A 23,306-nucleotide genomic window follows, 5' to 3' on the forward strand; every position below is an offset into this window, starting at 1 on the left:
ATTCTAAAGGTGAGGGGACGTCTACACCCCCAACAAAACCAATTAGGAACCTTCCGGTGGTCTTATCCCAGGCAGAGACGACTAATATTTCCAGCAATTTAATTTTTTTTAATTTAAAAAAATGAGTCAGAACGGAGATCACTGTTTCTCAGCTTTCCATTCAGAGGTGTGTTTCTCCCGGTTAAATTGCCCGCACGGGAAGGGAGGGGGTGCAGTTGGGGACCCCCGCAAGGACCGACTGGTCAAGGTAGGAAGGCAGCCCGAAGAGTCTCCAGGCTAGAAGGACAAGATGAAGGAAATGCTGGCCACCATCTTGGGCTGCTGCTGGAATTTTCGGGCGTTTATTTTATTTTATTTTTTGAGCGAGCGCATGCTAAGCTGAAATCCCTTTAACTTTTAGGGTTACCCCCTTGGGAATTTGCAACGACGCCCCTGTGCGCCGGAATGAAACTTGCACAGGGGTTGTGTGCCGGGTCCTCCCCGTCCCTGCATGCTAAATAGTTCTTGAAATTTACACGTGTTAATGAAAATGAAAGAAGATGCAGTCGCTGAGATTCTTTGGCCGTCTGTCCGCCCGTGGGTGCCCTCGTGGCGTTCTTGGAAATGCGCCCATTCTGCCGGCTTGGATATGGGGTGTCGTCGCGCCCCAGAGTCACCCCTTCTCGTGGTCTCCCCAGGCTGCGTGTGGCCTGCCGGCCTTCCTAGTTGTCCCCTACTGCAGAACCACCTCCACCTCACCCCCTAAATCCCGGGGGACCCACTCGAGGCGGACGGGGCCCCCTGCACCCCTCTTCCCTGGCGGGGAGAAAGGCTGCAGCGGGTTGATTTGCATTTCTATGAAAACCGGACTACAGGGGCAACTCCGCCGCAGGGCAGGCGCGGCGCCTCAGGGATGGCTTTTGGGCTCTGCCCCTCGCTGCTCCCGGCGTTTGGCGCCCGCGCCCCCTCCCCCTGCTCCCGCCCCCGCCCCCCTCCCGCTCCCATTCTCTGCCCGGCTTTGATCTCTGCTTAACAACAGTAACGTCACACGGACTACAGGGGAGTTTTGTTGAAGTTGCAAAGTCCTGGAGCCTCCAGAGGGCTGTCGGCGCAGTAGCAGCGAGCAGCAGAGTCCGCACGCTCCGGCGAGGGGCAGAAGAGCGCGAGGGAGCGCGGGGCAGCAGAAGCGAGAGCCGAGCGCGGACCCAGCCCGGACCCACAGCCCTCCCCAGCTGCCCAGGAAGAGCCCCAACCATGGAACACCAGCTCCTGTGCTGCGAAGTGGAAACCATCCGCCGCGCGTACCCCGATGCCAACCTCCTCAACGACCGGGTGCTGCGGGCCATGCTGAAGGCGGAGGAGACCTGCGCGCCCTCGGTGTCCTACTTCAAATGTGTGCAGAAGGAGGTCCTGCCGTCCATGCGGAAGATCGTCGCCACCTGGATGCTGGAGGTGCGGGGCTTCGGGCGGCTCTCTTAAGACTTCCCTGCAACTTGTTGCCCAGACCCACGTTTCTTTGCTCCTCACCCCCCTCCCTTCTCTCCTGCTAGAACTTTGAAGTTTGCCGTGGTGTTGCTAGGGATCCGTATTTTCAAAATAAAAATTGTGGGTATTTTCTGAAGGAGGAAGGGGTGGGGGTGGGGGTGCTAGAAGTTGCGTTTCGTGGGAGGGGAGAAGGGGGTCGGGGAGTGGTGCCTTCGGGAGAAGCCAGTGCCAGGGGCACCCCAATGGGCCCGAGGGTGCGGGCTGGCAGGCTGGGTGCGCTTTGTGCCCCCCGCCTGAGCCCCAGCCTGGCCGCAGCGGCCGGGAGACGCCAACTCCGGGGGGAGGGGGCATAGATTTGATTTTTAAATTAATATCCATGGACACGTATGCAAGGCCCGCTCGTGCCAGTATTATGCGCCATCTTTGCTCTTTTATTGCAAAGCAAAAGTGTTTATTAATAATTGGGGGCAGGGTGGGGGCGGGGAGCGGCCGCCGGGCGCTGGGGCCGCAGCTAGGGGCCGCGCGGCCGCCGGGAGCCCGCGGGAGGGGCGCAGGGACGCGGCATGGGTAGTTTTGGGGAGACCCCGCTCGGGAAGTGGGGGGCCTTTGTTCAAGCAGCGAGTCCCGGGGCGCCCCGAACGGGCAGCCTGGGCCGGAGAGCACGGCGAGCTGCAAGGTCGCGTGGCCCCCAAGACGCCAGGGCTTGATCCCCGTCTGCAGGGATCTCGGCTTGGGGGACCTTCTCCGAGCGAGCCGGGGGCCTGGGAGCACATTTTCAGACCTTGAGTGGGCGCCTGAGGGGCCCGCAAGTATTTTAAAATAATTTTTGAAAGTGCGGCGTGGTGCCCTTGCGAGAGGGAAACGCCGCCCGCGCCCAGGGGGAAGGGGGGGCCCCGGAGTTTGAATTCCTGGGGCTCCCCCCGGAGCCTGTAACAAACTCCCGACCCCCGGCCTGGGTAAAGGGTCGCCCGAGGGTCATTTTCAGGGTTTTTTTAAGCACTTAGTTATTTTTTTAATATTTTTAAATATTTTTTGAAAAGATGACGTCTGGGGAAATGCGGCGCGGCGGCCTGGGACGCCACCTTTGTGTCTTGCAGGCGCGGCGCCCAACCCCGCGGCCCGTTCCGCGGCCCCGCACCCCAGTTGGGTGTCGACCCCCAGTCAGAGGGACCACGGAGCTCCAGGGCGGGCCGGGGTCCCCGGGGCCGGCAGCCCGCGCCGCCGCGCACGCCGCCCAGCTGTGCCCGCTCCCGCCCCCACCGTGCCAGCCTCGCGGGGACTTTCCCTTTCAGTTTCGGGGAGGGTGGGTACTGGGGACGCGCGGGGGAGGGGGCGCATCACAGGAAGCTCCTGCCGCCCCCAGCCCCGACCCCTCGGCGCCCTCCAGACCTGGCGGCCCTGCCGAGGGCGATGGGGGGTGCGGGGGCGTGCGGGGGGGCGGCGCGACCTGGCGGCGGCGGTCACGGGCCCCGTGCCTCCGTAGGTCTGCGAGGAGCAGAAATGCGAGGAGGACGTCTTCCCGCTGGCCATGAACTACCTGGACCGCTTCCTGTCTCTGGAGCCCGTGAAAAAGAGCCGCCTGCAGCTGCTGGGGGCCACTTGCATGTTCGTGGCCTCTAAGATGAAGGAGACCATCCCCCTGACGGCCGAGAAGCTGTGCATCTACACCGACAACTCCATCCGGCCCGAGGAGCTGCTGGTAACCACGGGACCCCGCCACCCCCAGTCCCCCGCGAGCCGCACGCAGGACCACGGGGCCGGGGAAGGTGCAGGCGGTGGCGGCCGGCCCGCCTCTGACATATCTGCTCCTCCGAGGGAGGGCGTTCCCGCCGCCGGGCGTCCCTGTCCGGGGAACGGGCGGGATCCTAGCCGCCCCCGTCCCGCCGCCCCGTGTGCGCTGGCCTGCGACTCCCACCGCTTTCGCGCCCCGCGGTGTGGCCGAAAAATGGGCGGCGCGCGCCCTCCAGCGGCTGCACGAGGAGCGTCGCGCTCGGCGCTGAGTCTCCAGTTCCAGGTGGTGGGAGGTCTTTTTGTTTCCACTTGCAGTCTTTTCACGCGGCGGGCGCCTTTTCTGTTTTGATCTGGGATCGCGTGTTGCCCCAGCTCCCTTGACCCCCCAGCATTCGCCAGCCCTCCCCTCCAACCTCCAGGACCGCGCGAGACGCAGGGGCCAGTGCTCTGAGCCGGAGGTGCGGCGTGGCCTGGCCCCGTGCTGCCGGCGCCCCAGTGCTGCCGGCTTCCCCGCGCTCCCGGGCCGGCCCGCACCTCCCCTGATGGCCGCTCACCCTGTGTTCGCAGCAAATGGAGCTGCTACTGGTGAACAAGCTCAAGTGGAACCTGGCCGCCATGACCCCGCACGATTTCATTGAACACTTCCTCTCCAAAATGCCAGAGGCGGAGGAGAACAAACAGATCATCCGCAAACACGCGCAGACCTTCGTTGCCCTCTGTGCCACAGGTAGGGCAGGCCCGGCAGCCCCCGGCCTCCCCTTGAGAGCCGGCTCCTTAGGTGACCCTGGCCGGCTTCTTGCTCTCCACCTGGGTGCTGTCTGGGAAGATGTCCCCAGGCCCCCTCCTGCGCTGGAAAGCGCTCTTCCAGCTCTGGTGAGCAGAGGCCCTGGATTGTTTGTTGCGCTGGATGGAGGGGGATTTGCTCCCTCACGGCCACCATGCAGTACCTTGGGCATTGGTGTGGACAGCTCAGCCTGCCTGTGTCCCGCTGCTCTGGCCTCATCCTTCAGGCCAGGCAGTTTGTGGCCACTCCATGCTGAAAGGGTTTACCTTGGCCACAGGGCCACCTCCTTTCTCCACCCACCTCCAGCCCTTCTTGTGTCCTTAAGGAGCCTGAGCTGCAGGGGCCCCCTCCTGGCCTCTCCCAAGCTGGGCCACCTGCCAGAGGCGCCTCCAGGGGCGGGGAGAGCTGTGGCCTGCCTACACCACGTGCTCTGGGCAGCTGAGTGCAGGGGTGTCCAGCAGAGGAGCTCTGCTGCCTGAGGCCCTGCCAGGGGTGCTGCCAGCCAGCCAGGCTCAGCTAAGCCCTGGGGGGGCGCTTCACAGCAGTCTCAGCTTGGGCCGCCACTGTGGGCAGCAGAAGCACCCAGTCCTCACTTCCCCTGGCATGGCCCCAGAGGCTCCTCCCTGACATGGCCTTGGCCCCAGAACCCAGTGGGGACAGACACACACATACACAGGGTGCCACCTCCTGCTGTCCCCAGCCCTGCCTCTGACCCCATTGTGACCGCCTCCTTCCCTGGCCCAGGAGGCCTGGTTACCCTCATGGGGGGTCATGCCCCCATCCCACCCAGCTCTGCTGTGGCCCACCTTTGGTCAAGCCTCAGTCGTCACATCTGTTTGGGGGCTCACTCTGGGTGACCTAGGCCACAAGGCCCAGGGGCATCAAAGAGGCAGTAGCATCTTCTCCCCTCCCCAGAGGGTAGAGCCCCCCAAGCCTACCTCATTGCTCCCTTCTGACACTGGTAGCCCGCAGCTGTTATTCAGAATGGTTTCTGGTTTAGGCATGAGGCCTTCCCCACCTCCTCCACCTGCTTGGGACATGAGCCCCTCCCCACATGTTTCCAAGTGAGTCCCCAAAGTGGGCAGATGAAGATGCCAAGGATGTCGTCAAGCCTGGATGGGTCTGGGGTGGGGGGCATGCGGCAGACAGGGAGGCATATTCTCTGGCTGTGCTCCTCAGAGGAGACAGGCCTCCGGAGACTCCAGACAGCCTTTTATGGAGCTGAAAGTGGCTTCAGAGAAATGCAAAGTTTCCTGGAGAGAACATGGGGCGTGGTTCTTGCACAGCCTCCCTACAGGGTGGCTCCAGTGGTGGAGCTCCCCTCTCAGGACCCCTGGGTGCTGGTGGGAGGCAGTGGGCAGGTGCAGAGTCTCATCCTCCCCGCTACTGCACACCCTTTGTCTATGAAGGCGCCCCCAGCGGTGGGTGAAGGAGGAGGGACACTCGGGGACCCAGCTGTGCACGTGCTCTCAGTGGCTGTGGAGTCCACTCCAGAGTGGGCCCTGAGGGAGGTGCAGGAGGCCAGGGGACCCACCCCTGCAAAGTGCTCCAGGTCCTGACCCGTGGCCACCCCATGGAACGTAACTGAGCAGCCAGTGCCTTGGTCCTGCCGGACATCTGTGGAGACAAGAGTGACTTACGGCTGCTTAAAGTCAGAAACAGGTTGAAGGAGGTGGAGGCATGGGAAAGAGTCTAGGAAGGTGTTTCTGCCCTCCACGTGGCAAGGGTTACATTTAAAGGTGATGCTGGGGGTTCTCCCTGCACCAGGCATCCCTGGCCCCAGGTCCCCAGCAGGTATGCACATGCTGCATACACTCACGCGTGGGGGTTTCAGGGCAGGTGTGCCCTTGGCTCCGCGGGAGGCCAGGTGAGGAACGTCCAGTGCCGCGGAGCTTCCAGGACAGCTGTCACTTCCCTTTACAACCAAGCAGCGGATAGGGTCAAATCCTGGAGCTTTGGTGTCTAATTCTGGGTGGCTCCTAATATAAACACAGACAGCACCACACACTCTGGTGAGGACATGAGCTTCTGAAACAACGTGGCCCCAGTGACTCTGCTCTGCGTGTGCCCCTGGAGACGGGGGGAGCACAAGGTGCGGGGCCAGCTAGAACCTGGCTGTCGCTCCCTGCAGAAGCGGTTTCTGTGTGCGGTTCTGATTTGCCTCAATGAAAAGGTTTTCATTCATGGCTCCCGGCTCTCAGACTGGGTGGAACTGCTCCCATTTAAAGGGGAAAAGAGGTGGTTCGGCTCGTTAAGGATTTCTTTTTCTAAGTTGTTACGGCGCCCAGCAGCCGGCTTTGTCTCCCCTTCAGGGTGGCTGCCTTTCTTCCCAGCCCCTCGCCGGCGCCCCTCTCTCTTTAACAAGGCCGAAGTTGTTTATTCTCTCGGGATGAAGTCTCGGATGGGCCGCCGCACCCCTGGCGTCCCGTGGGGGCCCCTCTCCCTTTGTGCCTGGGTCGGCTCCCATTCAGCTCCCCCGACCCCCCTTGTTCCCGGGCGCTCAGTGGCGCGAGATGAGGCGATGGGGCCGACAAAGATGCCACACTCATCCCTGCCGACGTCCGGCTCCCAGGCCAGGGCCCCTGGTTCCTGTGCAGAATTCCTCATGGGTGTGACAAAAGGCTGCCCCCAGGCTCCGCTGGGGTGGGGGCCAGGCCGAGCGGCACATCCCACGCTGGCCCACCTGTCCACGGTAGGTGCATGACTGCCCTGAGGAGGGGAGGCTGGCGTTCCCCGCCACAAACCGGGACATAATTGGTGGCGAGGCTCTCTATGGAAAGAGCCGGTCTGCTGTTTGTCTAGGAGGTCAGTCACGGAGGCACTGAGACGCCCGCTACTGCAGCCTGGCAGGCGGATGAGCCCCAGTATCTGACAGTGACCAGAGGAGTTTTGTGCAGACCACAAAGGCTGATGGGCCGCCCTAGATTGGTGTCCCTCTTGGAAGTGGGCCCAGATGTGCAGGACAGTCCCCAGGAAGCCCCGGGTGAGGGGACTGGTGACTTCTTGGGAAAGCTGCTCCCTCTTGGGGCCCGGCTCCCGGCCCAGTCCTCCAGAGATGTCCCATGGTGACTGGTGCTAGGAACCCCACACCTCTTCCCTTACTTGGGAAGTCGCTGGAATTGTTGGGCTACATCAGACGGCCCAGAAAAGTGTTTTTGTCATCGGCCAGAAATAGGAGAGTTGTGAGTAGAGGGCCCGGGTGGAGTTGGGGTGTACTTGGTCTGTGCTCTGAAGGTCACTGTGACAGTCATGGTCCCATGGTAAGGGGTATGGATTGCTGGAACAGCTCTTCCTTCCCGAGTGAGCCAAGCCAGGCTCTCCTGGCACCAGGGCCTGAGCCGCAGCCACACCATCACAGCCGCCCTGAAGGCTGCCGGCCAGGGCTTGCCCCTCAAGGGACACAGGGAACCATCACAGCCGCCCTGAAGGCTGCCGGCCAGGGCTTGCCCCTCAAGGGACGCGGGGAATGGCTTCATCAGTACCCTGCAGCCTCATGGCCTGGCCCGGGTGGAGGCCTAGGCATCATCCATGCGATGTCCCTTCAGAATATGACTTGTCTCCAATCCCTGCTGCTGGGGGTCGCAGGTACTTGGGTTAGGGTTAGGGTCATAGAAGCGACATCTCTACGTCCTCATATTTGCGTCATCTAATTTTGTTTTTGTGAATAAGTGATAACATTCACAAGGCTCAAGGTGCCAAAAGGATGAGAAGGCAGTGATGTCCCTGTCACCTGTCCTGTGTCTTCCCGTGGCTTTCTCTTTGCTTGGTTATGTTTGAGTCAACAGTGGGGCTGACGTTCCAGGAGGGTCCGTGGGCCAGGCTCCTGCTCTCCTAGTGCCCAGGGATGGCTGGAGGCTGGGGAGGGCCTGGATGTGGAGCCACAGATACTGAGTGGTTCCCTTCAGGCCGGGCTGCATGCTCGGAGCCAGCACGCAGGGATGCCCAGATCCTGTGAGAGGGTCCCCTGCTCACAGCCTCCTTCCCTCTCTCCTTCTGCCTCAGATGTGAAGTTCATTTCCAATCCGCCCTCCATGGTGGCAGCGGGGAGTGTGGTGGCCGCGGTGCAAGGCCTGAACCTGAGGAGCCCCAACAACTTCCTGTCCTACTACCGCCTCACACGCTTCCTCTCCAGAGTGATCAAGTGTGACCCGGTAAGTGAGGGTGATGTCCCAGGCAGCCTTGCCGGGGCTTACGGGGGGAGACAGCTAGTGCCGTGGAAATGCCGAGGCTGGTGCCAAGGCCCCCAAGGGTGACAAGGTTGGGGCTGGGGCTGGGCCCCTTGGACCCCAAGCCACAGACTGACAGGGCGCCGGCTTCTTCCGCTGCTCCTAGAACTCGCTGACCGGCCGGGACGTCCTCACAGGCTTCTCACGTCCCCTGGGGCTTCCAGGAGCCGTAGAGCCTTTCTGGGCAAAGCGTCTGAGGCGGAGGCCCCAGGCGGCCCCAGCCAATGGTCCGTGTGGTGATGGTGTGTGGGGTTAGGCCCAGGCGAGCTTTGTTTGGGCCACAATGTGCGTGGCCGATAAATAGATGCTTGAAAAGGGCTCCTGTGAGGTCCGAGACACCGGACAACAGGCGGATAGAGACAGCCTTGTTGTTTACGGCCTCTTTGAGAGGCTGCTGCTGTTAAAACCCTGGGATGACTGTCTTTCTTCTTAAAAATGCCATTGTTTTATTCCCGATTCTTTTCTTAAAGAAAGAATTAAAATGACAATCAAAAGCGTTTGTGGCATTTACCAAATTAGGCCAGAGAGGTGGCCGGGTCAGCCGCCGGCCCCGTGGTGTGTGAGGGAGTGACCGCCTGACCCCAGCTTGGGGCCGGGTGGGCCTGCGAGGCCCGTTTTGGCTCTGGCCTGGGCCGCCTCTTGGTGGTCTGCCCTCGGGCCTCCCGGGGACTCCACACGGGTCTCAGCAGATGCTAACTAGGGTCCACCTGCCTGTCCCCTGCCTAGTGGTGTCTCTGTCCCGGGGACACCAGGAGTAGCGGCTGCCCAGCCCATGTGTGTCTCAGAAGAGGAAGAAGCATTTTTGCTGCGGGACACTGAAGTTGGTAGGGGCCTCCCTTCTGTGTTCTCGGCCATGGCCTCCCTTGCACCCTGCCCCGTGTTATCCTTTGGGGGTGGTGAGGTGTCCTCATCCGCTGTAGGGTGGAGGCCAGCAGCCTGCAGCTCTCTCAGGAAAATGGCTCAGAAACACCATCGAGGCCTCCAGAAGCCCAGCAAAGAGAAAGCCCCTCCGTCAAAATGAAACTCGCATCTGCACTTTTCATTTCAAACTCCACGCCCTGAGTGAAAACCGCTTCCCCGCCAGGGGTGTCTGTCTGCCCTGGGATGTTGCTGTCTTCAGGCAGTTGTGGGAAGTCGGGCACTGGCCCTTATCTAAGTAGAGACCATCTTAACTAGATCTCCGAGACACACGCCTCAGAGCTGACACACGGGGTGAAGTTACCCGAGGCGGAGTCCACTCTGCCTGATCAGCTAGTGACCAACGTAGCCGAGCCCAGACTCAGAAAAACCGTCCACAGCAGAGGCCCCTGCATTTTCTAGGGCATGTTTTAGAATTTTCTTTGGTGGGTGGAATGTCCATCTGTGTGAATCGGGTGCACAGTGCCGCACACCAGTGACTTTTCGCGGAGGAGCGTGCTGCCTCCTTGGAGCTTCTGGCTGTGGGAGAACAGCTTTGTCCACCGGGGTAGCCTTGCAGGCAGCCGTGGGGCCAGAGGAATGAGGGAAGGGCCTGGAGTCTAGCTGCATGTGTGACCCTGGAGTGGGTCATGGGCGGGGCGGGCCGCAGGTGAGGAATCCCTGGATGGGGCTGAGAATTGAAGGTGGCTGGTATTTTAGGTTGAACGTCAGGAGTCTTGGATCTCACCCCAGGCCTCTGGCTTCAGTTTCCCCATCTGTACAATGGGACTGTTTGTGCTGCCAGCCCGGCCAGCTTCATTTGCCATGATGAGAATTTTTCTGAAAGGTGGGAGAGGAAAGCCCTCCCTATAAAGGCACAGGGTGCTAAAATGTCACCACCCCCAGGGTCCACCTAAAAGTCTTTCTGGCCTGGGTCATCGCCTGTCATGCTATGCCTTTGTCCAGCCCCTTCTGGTTGGGAGTTCAGCGGCACCTGTGCGGCACATGGTGGGGCTGTGGCACAGCCCTGCTCCTTGTGGAAGGTCTGTTTCCTGGGCTGCCTAGAGACTTGGCTTGAAGCCCTAGTGTAGCTTCCTGGCAGCTGGGACACACACAGCCCCAACACATGGGGCCGGTTCTCCATCCAGAAGCCCCCAGGCAGTAAGCAGCCGCTTCGGGCTGCCTGGGACTTGCCCGTGGTGGAGCCTAGGAGAGGCCCCTGGCTGGGTGCGGGGTTCCAGATTTCACGGCTGCTCTTTCCCACTGACAGTGTGGCGTGGACGCTGCCAAGGGAGTCTGGAGCCCGAGAGGGTGGAGGCGCAGGGCTTTGAGGAGCTTCTGTCACACTCTGCCTGAGGGCGAGCACCTCTGTGGCCGCAGTGGGTGGATGCATGCTGTACCAGGCTGATGGGTGGCCCTGGGGCACAGGCCTGAGCAGGAGAGGATGGAGGGGAGGGATCCATGGTCCACGTCCCCCTGGCCACCCAGCATTCATCCTCAGTCATGCACGGCCTAAGGCTTTGACAGCCATTGATCATGGAAGGCCAGGTTCACCTCGAGGGCTGCCACATGGAGAGGTTAAGTCTGAAAAGGCAGGGTTCAAAGGGCCTCCTATCCAGATCAGATGGCACTGAATTCCCCAGGGAGCTGTCAGGGCCAGTGGGAATAGGAGGTGAAGGCGCTGTTGGGCATGGGGACGGGCAGGGGGTGTGCAGGGTGGGCGGGTGAGCATCTGGTGTCTTGTGGCTCCGGAGACCAGGCAGGAGGTGGAGGCGTTTGGTCCTGGGTGTCCTGACAGGCGATGGCAGCTCCCACATCTCGCTCAGGTTCAGAGCAGGCAGCATGGGCTGAGGGACAGTTTTTGGCTTAGTCTTGCTCTTACAAAGGCCTTCCAGGTCATGGCACCTGGGAAGGGGCCCTCGCTGCAGGCCCCTTCTAAGGACCCCTTCTTCCCGCCTCTCCCCATCCCGTCTCTCTCAGGACTGCCTCCGGGCCTGCCAGGAGCAGATCGAAGCCCTGCTGGAGTCAAGCCTGCGCCAGGCCCAGCAGAACATGGACCCCAAGGCCGCCGAGGAGGAGGAAGAGGAGGAGGAGGAGGTGGACCTGGCTTGCACACCCACCGACGTGCGGGACGTGGACATCTGAGGGCGCCAGGCAGGCGGGCACCACCGCCACCCCCAGTGAGGGCGGAGCCGGCCCCAGGTGCTCCCCTGACAGTCCCTCCTCTCCGGAGCGTTTTGATACCAGAAGGGAAAGCTTCATTCTCCTTGTTGTTGGTTGTTGTTTCCTTTGCTCTTTCTCCCTTCCATCTCTGACTTAAGCAAAAGAAAAAGATTACCTAAAAACTGTCTTTAAAAGAGAGAGAGAAAAAAAAATAGTATTTGCATAACCCTGAGCGGTGGGGGAGGAGGGTTGTGCTACAAACAATAGAGGATTTTATACCCCAATAATCAACTCGTTTTTCTATTAATGTACTTGTTTCTCTGTTGTAAGAATAGGCATTAACACCAAGGAGGCGTCTCGGGAGAGGATTAGGTTTGATCCTTTACGTGTTTAAAAAAAAGCATAAAAACATTTTAAAAACATAGAAAAATTCAGCAAACCATTTTTAAAGTAGAAGAGGGTTTTAGGTAGGAAAACGTATTCTTGTGCTTTTCCTGAAAAGCACAGCTGTAGTGTGGTTCTAGGCATCTCTGTACTTTGCTTGCTCATATGCATGTAGTCACTTTATAAGTCATTGTATGTTATTATATTCCGTAGGTAGATGTGTAACCTCTTCACCTTATTCATGGCTGAAGTCACCTCTTGGTTACAGTAGCGTAGCGTGCCCGTGTGCATGTCCTTTGCGCCTGTGACCACCACCGCAGTGGAGGTTTGTCGGGCACCAGCCAGCGTAGCAGGGTCGGGAAAGGCCACCTGTCCCACTCCTACGATACGCTACTATAAAGAGAAGACGTAATAGTGACATAATATATTCTATTTTTATACTCTTCCTATTTTTGTAGTGACCTGTTTATGAGATGCTGGTTTTCTACCCAACGGCCCTGCAGCCAGCTCACGTCCAGGTTCAACCCACAGCTACTTGGTTTGTGTTCTTCTCAATATTCTAAAACCATTCCATTTCCAAGCACTTTCAGTCCAATAGGTGTAGGAAATAGCGCTGTTTTTGTTGTGTGTGGAGGGAGGGCAGTTTTCTAATGGAATGGTTTGGGAATATCCATGTACTTGTGTGCAAGCAGGGCTTCGAGGCAAGTGTGGGCCACTGTGGTGGCAGTGGAGGTGGGGTGTTCGGGAGGCTGCGTGCCAGTCAAGAAGAAAAAGGTTTGCATTCTCACATTGCCAGGATGATAAGTTCCTTTCCTTTTCTTTAAAGAAGTTGAAGTTTAGGAATCCTTTGGTGCCAACTGGTGTTTGAAAGTAGGGACCTCAGAGGTTTACCTAGAGAACAGGTGGTTTTTAAGGGTTATCTTAGATGTTTCACAACGGAAGGTTTTTAAACACTAAAATATATAATTTATAGTTAAGGCTAAAAAGTGTATTTATTGCAGAGGATGTTCATAAGGCCAGTATGATTTATAAATGTAATCTCCCCTTGATTTAAACACACAGATACACACACACACACACACACACACACACCTTCTGCCTTTGATGTTGCAGATTTAATACAGTTTATTTTTAAAGATAGATCCTTTTATAGGTGAGAAAAAAACAATCTGGAAGGAAAAAACCACACAAAGACATTGATTCAGCCTGTTTGGCGTTTCCCAAAGTCATCTGATTGGAAAGGCATGGGTGTCACAAGGAAAGTTAGGGTACTCGACATAAGTTCGGTTCCGAGATATTCTTATCCCCTGCCCCTTCCTTTAAAAAACTTAGTGACAAAATAGACAATTTGCACATCTTGGCTATGTAATTCTTGTAATTTTTATTTAGGAAGTGTTGAAGGGAGGTGGCAAGAGTGTGGAGGCTGATGTGTGAGGGAGGACAGGCGGGAGGAGGTGTGAGGAGGAGGCTCCCGAGGGGACGGGGCGGTGCCCACACCGGGGACAGGCCGCAGCTCCATTTTCTTATTGCGCTGCTACCGTTGACTTCCAGGCACGGTTTGGAAATACTCACATCGCTTCTCTGTATCTCTTTCACATTGTTTGCTGCTATTGGAGGGTCAGTTTTTTGTTTTACAATGTCATATACTGCCATGTACTAGTTTCAGTTTTCTCTTAGAACATTGTATTACAGATGCCTTTTTTGTAGTTTTTTTTTTTTTATGTGATCAATTTTGACTTAATGTGATTACTGCTCTATTCCAAAAAGGTTCCTGTTTCACAATACCTCATGCTTCACTTAGCCATGGTGGACCCGGCAGGCAGGTTCTGCCTGCTTCGGCGGGCAGACATGCGGGCACAATCCCACACAGGCTGGCGGGGGCCGGCCCCGAGGCCACGTGCGTGAGAACCGCACCGGTGTCCCCGGAGACCAGGCTGTGTCCATCTTCTCTTCCCTGCGCCTGTGATGCTGGGCACTTCATCTGATTGGGGGCGTAGCATCATAGTAGTTTTTACAGCTGTGTTATTCTTTGCGTGTAGCTATGGAAGTTGCATAATTATTATTATTATTATTATAACAAGTGTGTCTTACGCGCCACCACGGTGCTGTACCTGTAGGACTCTCATTCGGGATGATTGGAATAGCTTCTGGAATTTGTTCAAGTTTTGGGTATGTTTAATCTGTTATGTACTAGTGTTCTGTTTGTTATTGTTTTGTTAATTACAGCATAATGCTAATTTAAAGAGACTCCAAATCTCAATGAAGCCAGCTCACAGTGCTGTGTGCCCGGGTCACCTAGCAAGCTGCCGAACCAAAAGAATTTGTACCCCGCTGCGGGCCCGCGTGGCCGGGCCCCTGCCCTGGCAGGGTCATCCTGTGCTCGGAGGCCATCTTGGGCACAGGCCCATCCCGCCCCACCCCTCCAGAACACGGCTCACGCTTACCTCAACCGTCCTGGCTGCGGCGTCTGTCTGAACCACGTGGGGGCCTTGAGGGACGCTTTGTCTGTCATGATGGGGCAAGGGCACAAGTCCTGGATGTTGTGTGTATCGAGAGGCCAAAGGCTGGTGGCAAGTGCACGGGGCACAGCGGAATCTGTCCTGTGATGGGCAAGTCTGAGGGTCTGGGCGGCGGGCGGCTGGGTCTGTGCGTTTCTGGTTGCACCGTGGCGCTTCCCAGCACCAACATGTAACCGGCATGTTTCCAGCAGAAGACAAAAAGACAAACATGAAAGTCTAGAAATAAAACTGGTAAAACCCCAGCGTGGTGCCTGACTCTTTGCTTCCTGGGCTGGCCGTGAGCCAGGGACGTGTGTCCTGGTGCCCTAGAACCAGGGCAGGGTGGCAGGCTCGGCAGATGTGGGAGGCCGCAGCCTGTCCTGTGCGCTGTGGGAAGTTTAGCAGCATCTTGACCTCCACCCACGGGATGACAGTCACGCCACCCACTGTGACAACCAAGAATGTCTCCTGACACTGCCACATCCCCGGGGGTGGGGTAGGGACAGAATCCAGCCAGGAGCAGGCACACCCCTCACAACTGGGAGAAAGCCCTCAGCACAGGTGTGTGAGGTGGGAAGTGGTGTCCTGTCCCGGGAGGCTCCAGAGAATAGTTTGCAGGCTGCCTGGCTAGGTGAGCCCACCTCTAACCACGCGAGACAACAGCTCCGGCCTGGGTGACGTGAGCGGTGCCCATTGATCAGGAACATCTTCTGCCCCTCGCTTGCCCCACCAGTTTGTCTTCCTAGGTTATTTGCAGATAGGAAAATAAATAAAGCCGGCATTCGTTAACCCTCTTCTGGCGCAAACTGCTGTTTGCTCTGGATGAATCATGGTCCTTTGGCAACGCCAGGCTCCAGGAGAGCAAAGCACCGTGTCAGGGCCATGATCCGGGGTGGCCTTTCACTGGGATCGTGGGGATCTGGAGGCCACCTTATAGGACACCCGTGATGCCCACCTCTGGATTTCAGGTGCACATGACTGGACTTAACTTCAAACCCCGGGGTGGAGGTGGGTAGTGGGAGTGCCCTGGGAAGGTGTCCGCAGACCTTGGTCACTGCTCCTGAACCCATCTGTGAGGTTGGTTTGTCCTCATCCCAAGCTAAGTGGAAGCTCGGGTCCCACACCACCGATGGGTGCTACTTGTCAGCTGCAGGTCGAATCTCCGTGGCCTTTATGAAGCACCTGCTGTCTACCCTTCCTGCCTTGTAGAGCACTTCTCCCAGGGCTCACAATGGGGCCGGGGTGGTCCGTGTGCTGGCTCCACAGGCGCCTGCCCTGGGAGGAAGGTGGGGTGTGGAGGGAAACAGTTGGCCCCTGTAGGTCTCCACCAGCCTCTCTCCTGAGGGTGGGGGCTCCAGGAGCCTTCCCCAAGGGAGCCCCATATTGGGTGGGTGGGGGAGCCTGCAGGGTGCCCCTGACAGGTCACATCAGCAAGAGCTCAAGGGACAGTCGGAGCCAGAGGTGACACTGGTGGCCACTCGGGTGACTTACAAGGCCCACCTCCTCCTTGCTCCTTGGGCAAATTACTCTGAAGGCAGGGACCAGGTCTGCACCATTGCAGCTGTCCAGTTCTAGGCAAGGGCCAGGTCCTGTGTCAGGGCTGGGGTCCTAGGGAAGCCATGTCCCCACCCCTGGCCTGCAGCTGGGTTTACATTCATCCCCTGAGAGCACATGGGTGTAGCAGGAGGCCTGTGCAGAGAGCTCCGACCATCACACAGGGCACCTTTGGTTGTTTCACAGAGCAGGCAAGGTAGCCATCGGGTCCTGTTAGGTTTGAGCAAGGATGTGGGGAAGAAGCTGGAGAGCCACTTTGCCACGCAGGGAGAGGAGCACATGGGTCTAGGGATCTACTTTAGTGTTTGGAAGTTTTTTTTAAGATGAAAGACGGATGTGTAGGCTGATAGGTCTGGCAGAGCCAAAAGGCAGCGATGCGTCTACTGGGAGAGATGCAGCCAAGCGCGGGGCTCATGTAGGCTGGCAGGGCAGGGCAGGGGCCCTGAGTGGGTCAGGTGGGTTCACAGCCAAGTGTGTAGAGAGGGCTTGGGCCCAGAGTGAAGCAGTTGCAAGCTCTCCCACAACCCATTCTCTCTGTCTCGGCATCTGTGGCATCCCGTGATGGGTGGGTCTGTACACACCCCACTCCTGGCTGTGCCACGATGGGGGTGTCTGTACATCCCTCACCCCTGGCTGTGCCACGATGGGGGGGTCTGTACACCCCCCACCCCTGGCTGTGCCACGATGGGGTGGGTCGGTACACCCCCCACCCCTGGCTGTGCCACGATGGGGGGGTCTGTACACCCCCCACCCCTGGCTGTGCCACGATGGGGGTGTCTGTACATCCCTCACCCCTGGCTGTGCCACGATGGGGGGGTCTGTACATCCCCCAGTGATGGGTGGGTCTATACATGGTGGTTATGCCACGAGCTCCAAGGCTGTATTAGTCCGTTTTCACACTGCTAACTAAGACATACCTGAGACTGGGTAATTTATAAAGAAAAAGAGATTTGATAGACTCACAGTTCTACGTAGCTGGAGAGGCCTCACAATCACGGCAGAAGGCGAAAGGCCCATCTTCCATGGCAGCAGGCAAGAGAGAATGAAAGCCAAGTGAAAGGGGAAACCCCTATAAAACCATCAGATCTCCTGAGACTTGTTCATACCATGGGAACAGTATGGGGGAAGCCGCCCCATGATTCAATCACCTCCCACCGGGTCCCTCCCACAACATGTGGGAATTATGGGAGCTACAATTCAAGATGAGATTTGGGTGGGGACACAGCCAAACCATATCAAAGGCATCGTCTGGCCACTCTAGGCCCTTGTTCCCAACTCTCAAACTCCACTGACATCACCTCTGTGCCTGCAACCCCTCCTGGGATTCAGTGAAGACCTCGTCCCTTGTTGGAGTATCTGTGCTGCCCAGAGGGTGACAGTAAAAACTGACCTTTGAGGAACTTCAGAGACAAAGCCTTCCGCAGTCAGCTCTCCCTGCAGCCCCTTCGCAGAAGCCTGTTCTCACGCGCCCCGCCACCCCTACCCGCTCATGAGGGGCCCTGCCCTGCCTCCTGGCCCATCTCCCTGCAGCCAGACAGTCCTCATCCATTCTTCATCCTCTGCCTCCAACCCCCGGCCTTCCTATCTCCCTTCAGCTCCGTCCAAGGTCCCTGGGACTCAGCCCCATCTCTCCCCAGCCTTGACCCCAATAAGCTCAATGTCTGCCCAGGAGCTCCTGACACACCAGACTGCATCAAGCTTCCTGTTCTGTGCTTGGCCCACTGCCTCGGTCCACAGGAACCTTCATCTCTGCTCTCACTGTGAGGACGGGCTCTCTGAAGGCTTCCCCACCCCACACCAGGCAGGCGGTTCTGGGAGTCTGGGATTGTCATGCCTGGGCACCTTCCTGCTCTGGCTGAGCCCCTCCAGGACGGAAATCTCCCAGATTCCTCTCTGCCTCCGTCTCCCCACCCTGGCACACAGTGGGTCCTAGGAAGGGGGCCGAATGGAAGGGAGGTTGTGTCGGCTCCTACAGGGCAGCCCCAAGCTGCTGGGCTGAGTTGCAGAGCCATGGGTCCAGCCTGACCCGCATGCCGGGAGCTGACTCCATGGCTGGAAGGGTCGGGGGTTCCCCAGGAGTCCAGACAGTACCTAGAGTTGTCACGAGGAGTGAAAGGCCCTGAGGGGACAGAGGAAGGAGGCTGGGCAGAGCAGGCACGTGGACTTCGGACCGCACTTGTGGGATAGCAGTGGGTAGGGCTGTGCAAAGGGTGGGGCAGTGCCCGTGGGAGTCCAGAGAAGCCAGGCCCAGTGGCAGTGGCATGCATCCGGCAATCCCTCCGGCTACCCTGCATGCAGCATGACCCTCCTTGAAGCACCCCAGGAAGCAGAGTCACAACCTCGCTCTGCCCAGCATTGGGGGCCTGGCCTCTGAATCTGGTGGGGAAGGCTGTGTTGCCTCCTGGCACCCGCTCCATCACCAGTCCCACCATAAGGCTAGTCCCCAAAGTCAGCGCTGCAGCCAGGGCCAGCGAGGGCCAGCAAGGGCAGGCCTGTGCAGGGGCTGCAGAGTGGGGTGTGCGTCCCGCACACTGGGCCAGCCTTGCAGCTCACAGGGCTCTGTCATCCCAGGAATGTCTTTGATCAAGAGTTTATGCAAGACGAGGAAAGCAAGCCCAGGACCTCTAATCCGTTCCCACAGTCCCCTGCCCGCCAGGGCCCCACAAGCCCAGCGCCACACCGCCAGGCCGGAGCAGACAATAGCCGGCGGACGGGTGGGCGGGCAGCTCCGGGGCCGCTGGCCTTGGGGCCCACATCCGGGAGCATTGTCACCGCCACTCACGAGGGCACACAAGGAGGACTGGGGAAGAGAGAATGCAGAGCCCTCTGCTGAAGGGGCTTCGGTGGGCCTTGAGCCTTTCAAAGACGGCGGTGTCCATTAATCCTTTTAATTTGCACCTAGCGGCAGCTGAGACAAGCCTCGCAACCCGCAGCCACTTTAAGAGCTGAGTGGTCTAACCCGAGGATCAGCTCCTATTCCAGACCCCGGGCCCTCTGAGACCGTCGGGGCAGTCCTCCTCGCCTTTGTTTAATCACGGGAGGAACCGCAGCTGGAGGTTACTGAGCACGCACTATATGCCTTGTGCTCAACACCAAACACAGTTTCTCTCCGAGTCTTGCAACGACCCCATGGGTTGGTGACAGGGAGGGGACACTCTGGTGACAGCCACAGACACAGCCCTGCCCTCCCAGAGCCTACACTCTCCCACACACAGTCATCCCATCTGCTAGGTAAGGGATTGTCAGGTTTTCCGGAAAGGGCCACAGAGAGAGGTTTCAGGCTTTGCGGGACACAAGGTCTCTTGCCCCGTGCAAAAGCAGCTGCAGCTGCTCTGTGAATGAGTGAGCATGGCTGTGTGCCAATAAAGCTTTATTTACAAAAATAGGCAGCAGACTGGATTCGGGCTGAGGGTGGTAGTTTGCCGACCCCTGTTGTAGATGAGTAAACCGAGGCCCAGAGAGGTAAAGTAACTGAGCCAGGACCGTACAGCTAGTGTGCAACCAAGCCAGCCTGGTGGGTCAGCCTCATGGAGAAGAAAGGGCTCAAGCTTCAAAAACGGAAATGCACAGAGCCTTCACTGGGCCATTTGCAGCCAGGCCCCACGCACACAGCTCAGGGCCCTGCTTCGCCAGCTCCACCTGTTTCGAGGCTCCCAGTTGGTCGCCCCTGCAGGTGGCACTGTGTCTTGGCTGCTGGCCTGGAGAAGGGCAGCCAAACAGGCCGGCAGTGGACATCTGAGGGTGATCAGCTGTTTAAAAAGAAAACTCACCAGCATGTATAGACACCCATTCAGCACACATTTTGGAGTAAAAGGCCCTGGGGTTGGATCTCAGATCTGCAACTTTCCAGCTCTGCGGCCTCATTTCTCTGGGCCTCAATGTTCACACCTGTAACATGGGTAAAGCCTGCGAGAACACAGCCCATGATGGGGAGTCGTCTCCATCTCCTACCCATGACAATGACAAGCACAGAATAGGGGCTCCATAAATCTCTGTCCAATAACTGAATTCTTTCTGGGATGCTGAGGATTCAATGGCTCAATGTGTGTGGAGCACTGCTGAGCACCGAGCTTGGGGTACAGCGATCACTCAGGGAACGCCATCATCCCCTCGGCACTTCCACATAATCACCATCACCATTCCACGCACCGCCCAGGTCTGGAAGCACAGGCCCCCATGCCACGGTGGCCGCCTGGGTGGTGGCACCAAAGCCGATCTTACTTCCCTCCTTTGGCCCATTAAGTAGACAGCTCTGGGTTTGCTTGCCACCACGGATGCCCCCTCCTGCTGTTGACAGCACCCAGATTTTGCTCCAGGGGAACCACCATTCCCAGATCTGTGGTTTGAGTGGGACCGACCCCATCCCCAGCTCCAGGCCAGGTCTTATAGACTGAAACCCAACTGCACATCCACACCCACCAGAAGAGCAGCAAGTTAATGGATGGGTGAGGAATCAAATAGAGCCATTGAGTCTTGAGGAGACATTTTCTGGGGCTTCTGAAAAAGAATGCTTCCCCCTCTTCCTTAGGATTCCCAGCAGGGAAACACAAGCCCAGCGGTGGCTCCCACTTGCCCTCAGTGGTGGCTGAGACCGGGGGTAGTCCAGGCAAATTCCTGAGGAGGCCCCACGAGCAAGGCCGGAAGTGTCTGGATGGTGTGGCCGGCACCCTTACCCTCCAGACCAGCAAACAAAGCCCAGGCAGGGAGAGGGGCCTTGTAGTTTTCTGTGGCTGCTGTAATGAATTTTCACAAACTCAGTAGCTTAAAACAACCAACATTTCTCTCACAGTTCCAGAGGCCAGCAGTGTCTGCAGTGCCCACTCTCTCCCAGCTTCTGGTGGTTTCGGGCAACCTTTGGCTCTTCTCAGCTGGTCCATGCTCAGCTCCAAACTCAGCCTCCATCTTCACAGGGCCATCGGCCCCATGTCTTCATGTGGCAGTCTCTCCTCTGTGCCGCCGGCTCCCCTCTCCTTAAAAGGACACCAGTCATATTGGACGAAGGGGCCATGCTACTCTAGTATGACCTCACCTTAACTTACATCTTTTTTTTTTGAGACAAAGTCTTGCTCTGTTGCCTGAGCTGGAGTGCAGTGACGCAATCTTGTCTCACTGCAATCTCCACCTCCCGGGTTTAAGTGATTCTCCTGCCTCACTCAGCCTCCTGAGTAGCTGGGAAATACAGTCACTGCCATCATGCCTGGCTAATTTTTTTATTATTATATTTCTAGTAGAGACAGGGTTTCACTGTGTTGGCCAGGCTGGTCTTGAACTCCTGACTTTGTGATCCACCCACCTCAGCCTCCCAAAGTGCTGGGATTACAGGCGTGAGCCACCGCGCCTGGCCCAATTTACGTCTTTAAAAAATCTACAAAGACCCTATTTCCTATTTCCAAATAAAGTCACAGCTACCAGAGGCTAGGACTTCAATGTTTCTTTTTGCGGATACAATTCAATTTGCAACAGACTTGGGCTCTTAAAGCCTGGAAGCAGGCTCCACCGTCCCCTCAAATTTTAGGGGCACATACTCACTAGAACCAGCAGAGGGACATCAACCCATGAGCCTCTAGCTCAGCAAGCATCACATACTCCACGTTCAGGTATCGCCCGAGATAAAGGCTTCCATCCCTGCAACCCAAGGCCCAGCTGCTCTGGTAAAGGGTGCCAGGGAGACACAGCCAAGGCACTATCCTGATGGGGGTGTCACCAAGGGGTAGACGCCAAGGCCTCGATGCCACCTGAGTTTACCAGCCAGGGAGAATTATGAAAAGTGTATGAGCAAGAAGTGACTTTCCTTATTGGAAGTTAATCTAAGAGGTCCCAGTGGAACCCTTAGTCACGCTGGCTTGGACAACTCACTGAACCCTTGAGGCCTGGCTCCTCGCCTGCAGGCCCCGTGTCCTGTGAAGCACCAAACATAGTGACCCATTTTTCTCAGATCATAAGAACTCTGTGACTTCAGTTTCCTGAGTCACAAACCAGTTCCTCATTTGATTCATTAAGGACCAGAATAACTGTGAGAATTAGGATAAACTTGCATGTTCACGACACTTTTTGGTATCTCCAGATTACATTGGTGTTTTCAGGTACAGTGGGAGAGACACCTCTGCGGTGTTGTGAGGCCAGATGAATGCTCGCAAAGCTCAGTATGGAGGTCATCTCCTCCTTTGCCCACCTTCTCATTCCCTCCCCTCCCCTGGGCTCCCAAAGTGCCAGGGGTGTCCCTAGGTCAGACCTGCTCACGGGGTCTGGGGCAGCTAAAGACCCATCCAGGCACTGCCTCTCCTACAGGCAGCCAGCATGGATCCTCTTCCATAAATTCACCTGCTTTTGCCTCAATCTGGCCTCAATCTGCTAGATCAGGGGGTCTCCCATCCCCAGGCTGTGGACCGGCACCAGTCCATGACCAGTTAGGAACTGGGCCCCACAGCAGGAGGTGAGCAGTGGACGAGAGAACATTACTGCCTGAGCTCCGCCTCCTGTTAGATCAGCAGCAGCATTAGATTCTCATAGGAGCAGGAACCCTGTTGTGAACTGTGCACATGAGGGATCTAAGGTGCGTGCTCCTTATGAGAATCTAATGCCTGATGATCTGAGGTGGAACAGCTTCATCCCCAAACCATCCCCACCCCCAAGCCCTGTCCATGGAAAAACTGTCTTCCACAAAACCAGTCCCTGGTGTCAAAAAGGCTGGGGACTGCTGTGCCAGATGCAAGACCGGTCCTGGAGACAGGCTGCAAATTCCCAGAAAAACAAGGCTCCGCTTCGGCGAAGAAGACATATCTAAAATAATGGCCTCAGGAAGCGAATCGTTCATGCAACCTGCTCAAGCCCTGCTGTGCCCCAACAAGCCTGAAGTTGGCCACTTACTGTGACCACTGGACTTGTCCTCAGCCGGGCCTCTTATCTCTGCAAACTGAGAGTGGTAGCCCTGCCTCCAGCACTGGTGGATAATCCTGGTAAAGGGTGGGCCACCAGCAGCCACTCAGCAAACAGGCCTCTTGTCCCTTCTTCCATATCTCCTCATTCTTTTCTTGCCACTGGTTACAGAAAAAAATGTCAAGGGGTGAATGTAAAATAAAGTGAAATGTGGTCATGTTTTAGGACAGCAGTGTGGCCCCTGGGCAGTTCCCTTTGACCATCCAGTGACTCTGAGAGGTGATTCCAAAGTGGAGAGTTCAGTGGAGGACTGACTACTCTTGCTTGTGCCTAGCTGTTAACATTCTAGAAAAACTAATTGAAATAACCTCAACTTTTACATGAAATGGCTTTCTCTTCTCCCGAGTCCCAATTCAACAGTCTATCCAGCAGCCACAGCCACAGGAGGCGACAGAAGGTGGGGGACAGTGGGGATAGAGATGTCTCGGGGAGGGTGGATTAGTAATAGCTGCCGATGGGTGGCTGGGCCAGGTGAGCAGGAGCTGACCAGTCCCCAACACAATGGGACCACTCTTGCAGTGGCTGTGTCTACACTGGGTTAAGGAGATGAGCTGGCGGAAATCTAAGGCACATGTCTTCCTTCATATCCAGATCCTAAATACCCTGGAGGAAGAAATAAACTGGCTGGATGTTGTGTTATAAATGATGCCGTGTTATAAATGATGTGTT

General features: G+C 57.3%; 2 protein-coding genes across 2 annotated transcripts; one reads left to right on the forward strand and one right to left on the reverse strand.

The window, feature by feature from the left end:
- The first annotated feature begins 533 nt into the window (after nt 1-533).
- Nucleotides 534-14,410, forward strand: CCND1 (cyclin D1). Its single transcript, XM_055271170.2, has 5 exons — nt 534-1,431; nt 2,948-3,163; nt 3,763-3,922; nt 7,982-8,130; nt 11,083-14,410. The coding sequence occupies exons 1-5, from the start codon at nt 1,234-1,236 to the stop codon at nt 11,245-11,247; spliced, it is 888 nt and encodes a 295-aa protein (XP_055127145.1). The 5' UTR covers nt 534-1,233; the 3' UTR covers nt 11,248-14,410.
- Nucleotides 14,411-16,491: 2,081 nt separating this feature from the next.
- On the reverse strand, nt 16,492-23,245 carry LOC129478911 (uncharacterized). Its single transcript, XM_063635879.1, is given in 2 exon segments — nt 16,492-17,365; nt 17,367-23,245. Coding segments are annotated over 2 exon segments (840 nt in total). The 5' UTR covers nt 18,134-23,245; the 3' UTR covers nt 16,492-17,292.
- Nucleotides 23,246-23,306: the final 61 nt, after the last annotated feature.

This window comes from Symphalangus syndactylus, chromosome 1 (assembly GCF_028878055.3).
Source record: "Symphalangus syndactylus isolate Jambi chromosome 1, NHGRI_mSymSyn1-v2.1_pri, whole genome shotgun sequence".
Taxonomy (NCBI): Eukaryota; Metazoa; Chordata; class Mammalia; order Primates; family Hylobatidae; genus Symphalangus; species Symphalangus syndactylus.